The following is a 13,659-nucleotide window of genomic DNA, read 5'->3' on the forward strand; positions in this document are numbered from 1 at the left end:
GCCAAGTTGGAAAAACGAATTTTTTTTTAGTGTGTTTCTCCCCCACCCTCTCTTCTTCCCCCACTGGATACCACATTGCCTTACAATGAACATAACCAAAAGACTACTTATTGCTATGATGATGATGATGTATTGAATTTATATACCGCCCTATGCCTGGAGGTCTGAAACAGAAAAGAAAGAGAGGAGAGAGAGAGAGAGAGAGAGAGAGATTGCACGTTCCTTTGTCATTCATGAAAATCTTTCATAAAAATAATTTTTAAAAGCCCACAGAGCTGAAGCGGACTCGAAAGCAGCCTGCTTGTCCTCCTAAACCATAGAGGCTGAGCTGCAGAGCGGCACCCGGAAGGAGCGCGCCGGAAGGGCCGCGCACGCGCGTTGTTATTTCGCTCGCGTCCGTCGTGAGGAGAGACGCGAGGAGCGGCGAAGGTGTGCTGCGCGCGTGTGTTTGGGCGCCGAGCCGTCCCTTCCGCGGAGCCCCGGTGCGCGCGATCCAAGGGGAGGCGATGGCGCAGGCGCTGAACCTCAACAACGAGGTGAGCGGAGGGGGAAGGCGCCCGGCGGGTTGAGGGTGACCGGGCGGGGAAATGCGCGCGCGGGGTCGGCCGCGAAACGGCGTCCTCGCCCAAGGGAGTCGAGGGCGGGAGCTCTGCTCAGTTAGGATCAGGGCCTTCCCAATACACGCCGCCTTCTGAGGGAGTCCTTGCTCGGGGTTGGACTGGATGACCCTTGGGGAACCCTTCCAGCTCCGTGAAGCTCATCCCACCGCTGGGCAGGAGATGTCGAATTACAGATTTAGGCGTGGAAACTTTAATTATTGGCTTCGGCTGAATTTAAATCCCACCGGTCTACTACCCTTAGTAAAATAGAAAACAAAAGGTAAAAGACGTCTGGATGGTTAAGTTCAGTCATAATCATCATCATCATCATCATCATCATAAATTTTATTTATGCCCCGCCCTCCCCAGCCAAGACCGGACTCAGGGCGGCTAACAACCAATAATAAAAACAAGTTGATTAAAACACAATTTTTAAAAAAAGATTAATATACTATGGGGTTGCAGCGCTCATCTCGCTTTTCAGGGTGATGAGTGCTGCACCCCATAGCCCATGGGTAGGCAAACTAAGGCCCGGGGGCTGGATCTGACCCAATCGCCTTCTAAATCCGGCCCACGGATGGTCCGGGAATCAGCCTGTTTTTACATGAGTAGAATGTGTGCTTTTATTAAAAATGCATCTCTGGGTTATTTGTGGGGCATAGGAATTCGTTCATTTCCCCCCCAAAAAATATAGTCCAGCCCCCCCCACAAGGTCTGGGGGACAGTGGGCCGGCCCCCTGCTGAAAAAGTTTGCTGGCCCCCGATAGCCAAATTCAACTGGACTTTACCATCCAGGGGTCCTTTACCTTTTTTACCTTTACCCTTATGGTATGTATTTTTCTGTTTTTATATTGTAAACTGCTCTGGGATCAAAGGTAAAGGACCCCTGGATGGTTAAGTCCAGTCAAAGGCGACAATGGGGTTGAGGCACTCATTTCGCTTTCAGGCCAAGGGAGCCGGCGTTTGTCCACAGGCAGCTTTCCGGGTCATGTGGCCAGCATGACTAAACCACTTCTGGCACAACGGAACACTGTGACGGAAACCAGAGCGCACGGAAACGCCGTTTACCTTCCCGCTGCAGTGATACCTATTTATCTACTTGCGCCGGTGCGCTTTCAAACTGCTAGGTTGGCAGGATCTGGGACAGAGCAATGGGAGCTCACTGCCACCAGGATTCGAACCACTGACCTTCTTGATCAGCAAGCACAAGAGGCTCAGTGGTTTAGACCTCAGTGCCACCTGCTCCACTACTCTTAGTATCACAAGATTGTCACGAGAGCACGTGGACTAAAATGGTCAACCCAAAGCTTTGCATTTCTGGTTTATCACTGCAACAGTTATTAACACTGGGCTTCGGTAAAGCAAATAATTAAATCAGACAGCGCCTATAGGACATCGAGCGACAGAGTAATTTGGCCACCGTAAGGAAATTTTGTCCATGGTATGGTTATTTGCCACACAGTCGTTTTGACCCGTTGGCACCCTATCTGCAAAATGTAATAATTCCAAAATACAGACATGCTTTCAATTATGCAAGATTAAATATACTGTACTGCCCTTGGCTGTACTTGAGAATCAGTTTCAAAAATCCCACTGGAAAAACGTTTATTTCCATGTGGAGATGGCAGTATTGAGTCAGGGCTCATGTGCACTCTCTCTATAAAGATTTGAGGAGTGAGGTGATTACCCCTCTACTATTGTCCATGTTGGGTCACTCAGCCATTGCTACTGTGTCCTTTCTTCTAGCAGATCAAGATAATCAGGTGACAGCAAAAACTGCAGTTTTTTTAGCAGGGGCAATTAGAATAAGATCCATTATTTTATTGTTGTTGTAAACCTCCAGAATATATTTTGTATAGTTAAGTTTTTACCTCTATCTTCAGTTCATTTTATTTTATTTCTATGGCTAGTGGCTGAGGCAAATAAACATTCTTCTTCTTCAGGAGCTCTGCCTTGGCTGTTTTGGCTTTGTAGTGCTGCTGCAAAACTCCTGAGCTCGCTCAGTGTCTGTTGCCCTGCAGATATAGAGTTGGAAGGGATCCGGAGGGTCATCTAGTCCAACCCCCTGGACAATGCAAGGATCTCTTTTGCCCAACATGGGGCACTAACCCATGAACCTAAGAGTTTCATGTTCTGCTGACTGAGCTATCCCACACAACATTTCCCAGGTTCCTTTTCTTCCTCTTAGAACAGCTGCAGCCCCATGCCTCTGCATGTTTACCCTCAGAAGTAGACCCTGCTAAATGCACCAGTTAAGGGTGCAGTGAGTTGCAGTATTGACTTTCCCTCTCGCCAAAGGGCCACTGTGTTAGGTCACATCCACAGCATACATTTAAAGCACTGTTCTAACGGTCATGGCTACCTGCAAAGAAACCCAGGAACTGTAGTTTCTTAAGGGTGCTGACCTCACAGTCCTACTACTGCCAGCACCTTTAACAAACTATAGGGTTCTCCATGGCTGTTAAACTGGTATAAGAGCACTTTAAGTCTGCGGTGTGGTTATGGTCTTAGTCTTTTACAGCAAAAACAACTGAGTGTCTTGTCACACCTGGGGGAAAAAATCAAATTTATTATAGCATACTTTTTTTTTGCAACTTTTCAAAATGCAAGTTTATATTGATTAAATGACCTGTGGTCCACAAAAGTTTACGTCTTAATACTCCTCATGTTGACCCAATTTGGTTGAGACATTAACTTTGCCTTTCCTCCATTTCTGTGCCTTTCTTTTCTCCTCCTTTCTTTCATTCACACACACCTGTCTTCATTATCTTCTTTTCATAGTTTTGTGTTTCACGTTCTCCCACATCTTCTCTTTCCCTGTTTCATAGTGTTGCTGTGCATTTTCTGTGCAGAAGTAAAAGAGCTGAAAACTGAAAACTCCGATGAGTGGGCAGGTACTACTGCCAGTGGTGGCCTTACTAGTGGTAGCCAGCACAAGCCCTCAAAACAGGGAATTGTGGGAGTAGAGAAGGTGTGGAACTGGGCCTGATAAGGATTTGCTGGTTCAGCTACTGGTTGGGTCTCTATGCAGCACCAGCATGGATTGGGTGCAGTGAAAACCGGAAGCTTGTGGCCATAAGTGGCAGAGCTGCAGATGCATTGTTCTGTACTGCTACTTCTTCCTGGGAGTTAGACTCACTCCCTAAGGCTTACAAAATACTTAAGGACACCAATTGTGAAGGAGAAGGTTGGATTTCTTTGTACGTGTGCATCTCTTTTGTGATTGCATGGAACAGCATCATGTCGTTAACACCTGAAGAAGTAGGTCAATTTCTAAGACTGTAAATGATGAACTCTAGTGTCCCACTGTAGATCCAGTTAGATCCCTTGACATTCAATTCTTATGATTCTCTTATTTGACATCTTCCAGTGGGATCACTTTGTCAGTCTGTTACACCAAAAAACAAAGCAGGTGAAGTAAACTCTAGTTCATGAAAGCTTATTCCATAATAATTTTCTTAGGCTTTAAGGTATCACAGGATGCCTTCTTCTCTTTCATTAGGTGTTTGATATATTGAATACTTGCACCAAGTTTACCCTTGCTATCTTTTATGCTTTTTTAATGCTACTTTTAATTGTTTGATAGTTGTCATGCTTTATTCTGATTTTAGTTGGGCTTTGTGTTTTTATTTTTTGCTGTTTTTATTGTGAATTGTATTTTCTATTTTAGATTTAGATCTGACACACTTGCAAGTGTTAAAAGATACAAGAAGTGGTAGAAAATGTTTGAGGTTACAAAAGGGATAATATGTTCCAGCAATACATTTAATTTTGCGGTTGTTTGAATATCAGACTTCGAATTTAACACTGGTTTATACTATATATATATACATTTTAATACACACTATACTTAATCTGCTTCTCCCTGCTGTCCAGCTTGATCATGCAGCACCACAGCTGCAGTTTGTTGTGAGTTCCCTTCTTTTCATATCCATGCAAAGCACTTTAGCATCAGAGATAGCTGTTATTGGGTAAGAACTGCATAAGTGTCTATTGCTGACTAGGAATCGGGAGTAGGGACAAATACTTACTATTTTATTCAATTTCTAAACTGCCCTTTGTAATCAGTTACGATCCCAGGGCTGTTTACAAAACCAGCGTCAAATTATTTAAAAAATGACGTTCAACCAACAGTTATATTTTTAATCAGAACAGCAGACATCGCTCATAATCACTTCTCAAATTAGCTTCCCCAAAAGATTAGGGTGAAGAGGTAAGTCACCAGCTGGGTGCCAATAATGATGTCACCAGTCATACCCCCAAATAATTTTCATAGACAAGATGCCAACACAGAGAAGGCCTTATCGCATGTCATTGTCACATGAGCCTATCTTAATGCACAGGCAGGATAATAGGAATATATAGCCACAAGTGAAGAAGCCATTGTGCTGTACGTGTGTGAATATTATTGATCTCATTCAAGTCTCTGAACTGTTGGGAAAAGAAAAATAATCTGTCTTTTTCTTTCTTCTCCTTTTTTGTAACTTTTAAAAGCAATAAATATTATTTTAAAAAAAGAAAAGAAAAATAATCAATTCATATATTGGTATGAAGCAGGCTTCATTTAAGGTTAGTGTTGGAGCAGGGAATGATCCCGATTTGCAATTATGCTTGCAATCTGGAAACAGCCTTTTCCCGGAGACCTAAACAATCAGCGATGCATTGTTAATTTGTATAATAGAATTTTGATTCTTCTGGTCATAACTTTTTGGCAGAGAATAATCAAAAGAAAAAAATAAGATGAAATGGTCACATATTTAAAAATATACTCGTAAAATGGCTTTATGTGCAAATAATACTTGAAAATGTTGCTAGGTGGCAGCACAAAATAAGTAATAAGCTCCTCTTAACCCCCACCCCTGCACTACTTGTACAAGTTCTCTTGCAAATGTGCTTAATTTACAAACTGATTAATTTAAAGGCTTAAATATATGTAGTGTTCCAAACAGAATTGTGAGATGTATTCTTTTAGGACAGAATCCCCCCGCCCTTCAGTGTTTACATATACACTTTTAATGGCACTTGGGTATTTGGGGTGAAACTTCAGGACTTCATTCTGCTTTCCTATAGATGGAGCATAGCAAAGCCCTCTCACCTATTTTGCGAGGAATTTGCTCTAGTGGAATAAATACTACCGCTTTGTTCCTCCCATTGCATCTATTATGTTTAAGACCACATAACACCTGTCCTGAAAGACCTACATTTGCTCCCAGTACGTTTCTGAGCACAAGTTAAATTGTTGGTGCTGACCTTTAAAGCCCCAAACGGCCTTGGCCCAGTATACCTGAAGGAGCGTCTCCACCCCCATCGTCCAGCCCGGACACTGAGGTCCAGCGCTGAGGGCCTTCTGGCGGTTCCCTCCCTGTGAGAAGTGAGATCACAGGAAACCAGGCAGGGGGCCTTCTCGGTAGTGGTGCCCGCCCTGTGGAACGCCCTCCCACCAGATGTCAAGGAAATAAACAACCATCTGACTTTTAGAAGACATCTGAAGGCAGCCCTGTTTAGGGAAGTTTTTAATGCAGGGGTAGGCAACCTAAGGCTCAGGGGCCAGATGCGGCCCATTCGCCTTCTCAATCCAGCCCGCAGACAGTCTGGGAATCAGTGTGTTTTTACATGAGTAGAATGTGTGCTTTTATTTAAAATGCATCTCTCGGTTATTTGTGGGGCATATGAATTCATTCATATTTTTTTTCAAAATATAGTCTGGCCCACCACATGGTCTGAGGGATGGTGGACCGGCCCACGGCTGAAAAAGGTTGCTGACCCCTGTTTTAATGTTTGATATTGTCACTTTTTATTATTAATATTCTGTTGGGAACTGCCCAGAGTGGCTGGGGAAACCCAGCCAGATGGGCAGGGTATAAGTAATAAATTATTATTATTGTTGTTGTTGTTGTTGTTGTTGTTGTTGTTGTTGTTGTTGTTGTTGTTGTTGTTGTGAATCAAGTGGAAATGTAAGCTAGGTGAATCAAAACAATTTGTGTATATTGTTCAGTGGGACTTACACTCTTGGCAATATATTTAGGACAGTATCCATTGGTCTAGTTTAAATGTACATAAGCAGGAAGGTTCACATGTCACACAAAATTATGGCTTTGTGGGGCATGCATTAGCAGGAACAAAGTATCAATAACTTAAGGTTTGCATGCTCTCTTCTCTTCCTTCCCTGCAGCTGCAACACAGACTACGGCAGTCCCCCCCCCCCACTCCCTGCTTTCCCTGAATCCTGGATTGTCATGTTATCCAGACCAAGGATCATACTTTATAACAAACTTTGGTAGGTTTTAAATCAAGCCAATGCCCAACTGTGGTTTCTGAAGCTCACTTGTTTAACTTAGTGTTTGATAGAAAGCACGATCCTTGGTCTGGACAACACACGAAGTTGATTTGGTAATGGAAAGCAAAACTTAAAAGCTACCCAACTTGTCCGCCCAGCTGCAAGGAGGAGAAGTGGGAAGGATGGTGGTTTCTTCCTGCTCATGCACATCTCAGAATACCATTTCTAGGCTCTAGAAATCAAATCTTGAAAGTAGGTTTAGAACTGAAAGGTCATTTCCTAGCCCTTATGGGTTGTAGCTTGCAAAAGAGGTCTGGAACTACGATGGCCAAAATACTCACAGATCTGAAGTATAGGATGAAACCTGGATTTCACGAAACTTTGAAGTGCTATAAAATTAAAACCGTTTGAGATAGAAGGGAAATATTTAAGGGGGTTTCTTTCAACCATAAGGGAAGGGTGTAGACCAAGTTTCATCAAAACCCAAGACGGTGGGTGGCATGACCGCGTTGAACTGACGTGGAATGACCTGGAGAGTAGCTGGTCACAAACTTCACGCACACACTTCCCTCTGCCCAGAAATAGGCTGATTTTTTTTCCTTTAATTTCTAAGGATAAGAATGATGAGCTAGATTGAGTCTATTATAGTAAGTTGATAATTCTACACATCTACCAAGTATTTGCTTCATAGAACTTTGTCAGTGTTTGCTAGAAGCCATTGGCAGACTGTATACAATTCAATTTAGTCTTTTTGTCCAAAGGCATGAATGTGTAGATTGTTAAGAAGGAAACCATTCTTAGGTTGCCCTAAGCCTTTCTTCATCCTTTGAGAATACGTGTAACAAGTTTGTCTCTTGTTTAAAATAGTTTAATATTCTCTAGCAAGTTCTTTAGTAAGAATTTCCTGTGATGGATTGAGTTCTGCTGAAAAAAAATCTCTTGACATTCTTTCGGACCATGTCAGTGTTCTCAGCAACCATTCCGATAAAGCTTATGAAATTTCCAAGCTCAGCCTCTGAGATAGAATTTAGAAGAACATTTTCCCCCTAGGATCTCTTCCAGCAGCTATTATTCAAGTTTTGAGTTGCCACATCATCAGTTGCAGAACATTAAAGGCATACTGTGACCAGCAGATTCAAGCACATTTGCTTGCAGCAGATTATGAAGAAATTAAAAATGCAACAGCAGCCTGCATACTTGTTGCAAACTGAGCAGTATTAAATGAATATAGATGAAAATGAGATTTTGCCTCCCCCTTCTGCTCAGAGTGGTTTGTGTGAAGTGCATTTGGTTGGGCCACGTAGGCTAGTTAGAGGTTGCCAGAAATAAAACATGTGGCTGCTTACTTGAGCTGGTGCGTAATAAAAAAATTGCAAGCTCAGTCATGGGAGCTTGCTGTAGACTATATTTAAAGGAGCTGTAACATAGCTGTGATGAAAACACTGACTGGTTAACTGGTAAAGCTACAGGTGTCTAAAAGAGATATTAATTGTACCAGGTGACTTTTAATCAGAACTGATCATTCATTTTACTTATTGTATATGACATCCCTTCCTTTTCAGTCATTGAACTGTTGAACACATCATTCATTTTTCTTTGTAACTGGGATGAGGCTGGTTTTTTGTGTCTAAACTCTGAATGTCATTCCTAAACCTGAACAATCTCATTGTGTATAACTGAAACTCTGATGCGTACAATTCAATTTAATTTGGTGTTTTTCCAGCATACGAAGGGAAGATGCAGGGTTTCCCCCCCCCAGTCCACTTATCAGTCTCCTGATTCAGTGACCCCTACTGCATGCAACACATCACAAAAGAGACCCTCCTGAACCTCCTTTGTAGAAATATGGCAACTTTTGCCTGCCTGCAGTTCATTTCATTTGTTTTTTCATGGTTCCCTGCTCCAGTTCTGCTGGCGAAGGCTTTGCAGTATATGGTGGTTAGAATTCTTTTTGTTTAACTTTCTGGTCCTGTCAAAAACAAGAGAGACACAAACCACAGCTTACACTCTCTTGGTGTAAACACTAATTTGAACCACTGAGCTTATGTATCTTAGGCGCTGTGACCCTGAGCTACAAGGATCTCTTCTTTCAGCTTAAATGGAGCTACATGCTCCGTAGGTCATCATCAGTTGTGTCCTGCTTGGCTGTGCTTTTCTTTAATCCACAGCAAATATTGACCACAGTCCCAACCATGACACTCTGCACATGTCTAGAGACCCCCTTGCCACTTACTGTTCCCAGGCTCCACAAGTAAATTGGGGCATTAAGTGGGACATTCTGCCCCTCCCCTATACTTTCCCAGCTCCATATCCATCTCTCTATTCCCCCCCCCCCAACTCAGCATAAACTAACAAGGAAAAGGAATAAATTAGTTTGGAATTCTCTGCCATGCTTTAATCTGATTGTTCTTTGCTTTAGAAACACTCGCCTGTTTGGTTTAGGTTGCCCTGGGGCAGATAAAACAACTAAAATTCTAATTATCATGATGATGATAACAACTTGACCTCATTCATTGCTCTCTCAGCACCATGTACAGTGTGGGGATAATCATGCCACATGCATATCTTTTTATGTTTGGAGCATTTGAAATGTGCCATTTAAATGCCTTCTTTACATGAAGCTAGTTTAACCAGGCCTTCGGCTGATTAATATTCTACAGCCTTTTGTGTTTGCAGGTGGGTGGTTACTATTTTGTTGCTTCCATTTTGACTATTAGTTTGTGCCTTAAAGGGCAGTATATAAATCAAACAAATACATGTGGGAATGTTGTAATAATGTGTAATTTATCATTTGAAAAGAATGTGAAGTGTGACATTGGTTCTTGGTATCTTTCTTCAATGTTTCTTCCACATTAACAGGGATTTTGTCAGTCTTCAAGATATTTTTGAACAAGTCAGCAAACAGTGCTGTTGATAGTACCAGCTAGGTTCACAAGTAAAAACTTTTGATTTTTGTGACTTGGCAAATAAGATTTAACATCCAGGTTAACATTCCCATTTTATATTTCCTGTCATTTTAGGACTGTCAGCTGTTACAAGTTTTGGTTATGAGACCATGTATTTGGCATAAGAAAAAAAATTATTTCTTGCAGCGACTCCATGATAGATGGTGGAATATAGGTGGCCAGTATTAAGTATGCAAGGAATGCCAATTGTCAGAAATGGTTGGGAGGAATAATGTTATACACTACCCTAGAATGAGGTATAACTGCAGCTGTGAACACAAGTATGCCACGCTGCAAGAGTCATTATCGAACTTATGGATAATGGATATTTCCTTCCCAGTCTTGGTTTCTTTTTGACATTTAAAGAGAGTACAGAGTGGAGAACCAGTGGATGTGGAGAGGAGGTGCTTAAAAACTTTCTGATCATTACAGTATTTATTGATTCGGATGGGAGTAAAGCTACGCAGAGGAAAGGGTTGCAGGGGATAAGCTGTGGTGGGAACAGGTGAAGTAGCTGTTGTTTTCTGCTGCTTCTCCTTGCAACTGTGTAATAATACTTTGTATATCAGAGCCAAGCACCAAACTGGAAATCCTTTGTTGGGCACTGATATTTAGTTCCAATCTTAGTTCTTTTTTTCTTTTTCTTTTTTTTTTTAAAGAAAGCAACCACAGCAGGTAATGGATTAGTATCCATACCAAATTAGTTGCACTTAAATTCCCTTTGCAGTCATTGGGACAAATTGCTCATTACTTAAGTCAAATTGATTTCAGTTCATTAACTTTTTGCTCTACAGTTTTCTAGTGTGTTTCTTTTTGTCTGTAGCTTTCTCTCACTGTGATGATTATGCTAATTTGTAAGTGATTATACTGACTTCCATATTATAATCCAAATAAGTTTAGCTAAGTGAAGCAATTTAGTCTATATTTAGTCTTTGTATTCCATCCAAATTGGATTGGTGGCTTATCATATTTGAATTAAGGCAAGCCATGAGAATAAAGCAAAGAAGAATCCAACAAGTTTGAAAGGGAGCTTATAGCTTACTGCCAATTTAAGAGAATTGTGGCCATAGCATGTGTGTTCTATATAAAGCCTGCTACAGCTGTTTTCATGTCAGTTAAGGAGGCCTGAAAAGGGGGCTAGAATCTAAAATTCAGAAAACATCATTCTCTTAGAACTGACCATTCATAAATCTTCATTTTATTTGTTTTTTTGCAAAATGATTTAATCTGCTAAAATATATCTACTACTGATTTAAGTGTAGGTATTCCTTTGTATATAATTTTAAGTTTGCAATGCCTACAATTGTGGCAGCAGTTTGGGGGGGCACTGCTGCCAAGTTTATCTGTGTACATTTCTTCACTCAATACTCTCTTCATGTGGGAATGCTGAACAGTAGAAGAAATATTGTTTTACAAAAATTCCACAGAGTAGGCAGACATTTTGTAAGGAAATACTTCTCACCTCCTTCTTAGTTTTTAAAGCATTTTTTTCCAATTGAAGGAGGGAAATCTGCTTGTAATTGAAATCACACACCCCCATCTATCTCGTACCCTAATTTATGTCACAAGTCACTGGTTATTAGTCTCTGTTTTCTAATGGTTCCACAGACCAACTTGAAAAGCAGGTGCAAAATTTGATGCTTGCTTGCGTAGCAGTTGCTCTTGGGGCAAGCAGGTGAGCGGCTGCATCTGTCTTTCATCACCACCACCACCTTCCAACATGAAAAAGCATGTTGCTGTCAAAAGATGTGTCTGGCATCATCAAAACTCTCCCTAGGGGCCAGTGAAGCCGAGGATGCTGGCAAGACAAAGCTGTTTTAAGACTGAAGATTGCTATCAGTCCCAAGGCAAAGTGTCTGCCAGTTGCAATTTGCAAGATGCTTAAGGAAGAGTGCATAATAACGGGTACAGAAAAGCCAGTGCTCTTAAGAAGATTGCCCAGGTAAGGATGTCCAGGGGGAAGAGGAAGGGAGTGAGGCTTAGCCTGGGGGAACAACGCAGGGCAACTTGAGTGAGAGAAAAGTTTTACTTTACCTGATGCCAGATCACTTATTTATTTCACCAGTTTCACCAGTTTGCTCTACAGAAAAAAAAAAAACAAAACAAAACAAAAAAAAACAAAAAAAAGCCAACCCACCCCTATGTTGTTGTTGTTTAGTTGTTTAGTCGTGTCCGACTCTTCATGACCCCATGGACCAGAGCACTCCAGGCACTTCCATCTTCCACTGCCTCCTGCAGTTTGGTCAAACTCATGCTGGTATCTTCGCAAACACTATCCAACCATCTTGTCCTCTGTCGTCCCCTTCTCCTTGTGCCCTCCATCTTTCCCAACATCAGGGTCTTTTCCAGGGAGTCTTCTCTTCTGCAGCAAAACAAAAAACCAACCCACCCCTATAGTGGTTTACAAATTGTCATTGAGAAGCCAGTCCCAGCCCTCAGGCTCACAGCATAGGAGACACAACATGAAAGGAGAATGGACAGGAGGGGAGTAGGAAAAATGAGCTCAGGCACTAATTCTTAGTTACAGAGCTCTTGTGGTGAATTGCAGGAATGGAAAAATTAAATGAGGAAGCCAAAATTTGCCAGTCTTAAGAGAAGCCACTCTCGCATCCTGATGCAAAGGCTGTTTAGGGGCAAATTCACACTGTGATTGCTGATGGTAGCCACTGCCATGTGCAAAATTAAGCTTTGTGCATGACATTGAAGACACTTGAGAAAGTGACCTTGGCAACAACATTCAGCAGTTGGATGGTCACCGAGTGCTGATGTCTTGTGGGCTCAGTGGTCATATGCCTTGAGGTGCGATAGGAATGGTGTCCCACTGAATGGCTTCCAAGTTAACATTGTTAGAATCATAGTCAAACCTGCATTTTAAGTTGTTTTATAGATGTATATTCTAAGATGTATATATCTAAGTGATTTAATAGTGTCCTTTGGCTTTTACTATAAATTCAGTGTCAGTTTTTCTTGATTCTTTTTTACTACTTGGGTGTTCAAGAACAGAATGTAGCTCTCATCCTAACACAGGTTGGTGTTAATGTTTTCATACTTTGACCTACCCACGGTGATACGCTTTAAGCTATAGATTTGTACCGTTCATGAGAGCTCTTTCCCCTTTTGGTCAGACTTTCCTATGAATGTTCTTAAATTCTTGGCTGTGGGTTCGCTTAGGTTGGACCCCTTCTCTCTCTTCAGATTTAAAGCAAGCCCCCAAAGTAGCCAAGCATAACATTTTATTCTAATGCAATACATCTTTCCAATATTTGCCACCCCTTACAAGGTCTTTACAATGTATAATCTTTGGCTGTGATCCAGCGAGTCCTTTTAATACACCCTCTTAGCATTCCATCACCCTCCGCAATCTCTAAAGCATGCCTTAAACTTCTCTGCAGTTTGTTAGTTGACTAGGCTCTGCTAGATTTTTTTCTTTCTTAAACTCCCTGCACCACAGTTGTCATGAGTGGAATAATCAGATGCTTGGGATTCCATTGGGTGTAGGAAAGGAAGCAAGGAAGTGTATTTGATTAACATTCTCAAGTAAGTTGAATCTGTAAGCCTTCTCAAAGTCGGGTTTATTTTGGCTGCATGGGAAAACATGATTACAGTTGAGTAATTACGTGAGAGTCAAATGAAGTGATATTTGAAAATGACGCAAGAATGACCTACACTTGTGAATTTGCTAGAGGAGGCATGGTGGACACATGGACCGCAGAAGTGCTGCCATTCCAATTTCCAAGTTTAGAACATGAATCCCCATTTCCTTTTTCTTCGTTCTCATCTGGCTCTAATCCAGTTCAAACCTTACCTTGCATGATGCTGCCCTTCCTCTTCCCTCCCC

At 41.7% G+C, this 13,659-nt stretch overlaps 1 protein-coding gene across 2 annotated transcripts in view; it reads left to right on the forward strand.

Annotated features, from left to right (window-relative positions):
* The first annotated feature begins 357 nt into the window (after nt 1-357).
* SRFBP1 (serum response factor binding protein 1) overlaps nt 358-13,659 on the forward strand; it is a 44,034-nt gene continuing 30,732 nt past the window's right edge. The window contains exon 1 of one of the 2 annotated variants that reach the window (XM_083577054.1): nt 358-536. In XM_083577054.1, coding sequence (XP_083433180.1) covers nt 507-536 — 30 coding nt within the window. In that variant the 5' untranslated portion in view covers nt 358-506. Of the gene's footprint in view, nt 537-658; nt 880-13,659 lie in introns of those variants that run through there. The other variant, XM_083577055.1, reaches the window with a different exon arrangement.

The sequence above is a fragment of the Podarcis filfolensis genome, assembly GCF_964270895.1.
Source record: "Podarcis filfolensis genome assembly, chromosome: 11".
NCBI classification, from domain to species: Eukaryota; Metazoa; Chordata; class Lepidosauria; order Squamata; family Lacertidae; genus Podarcis; species Podarcis filfolensis.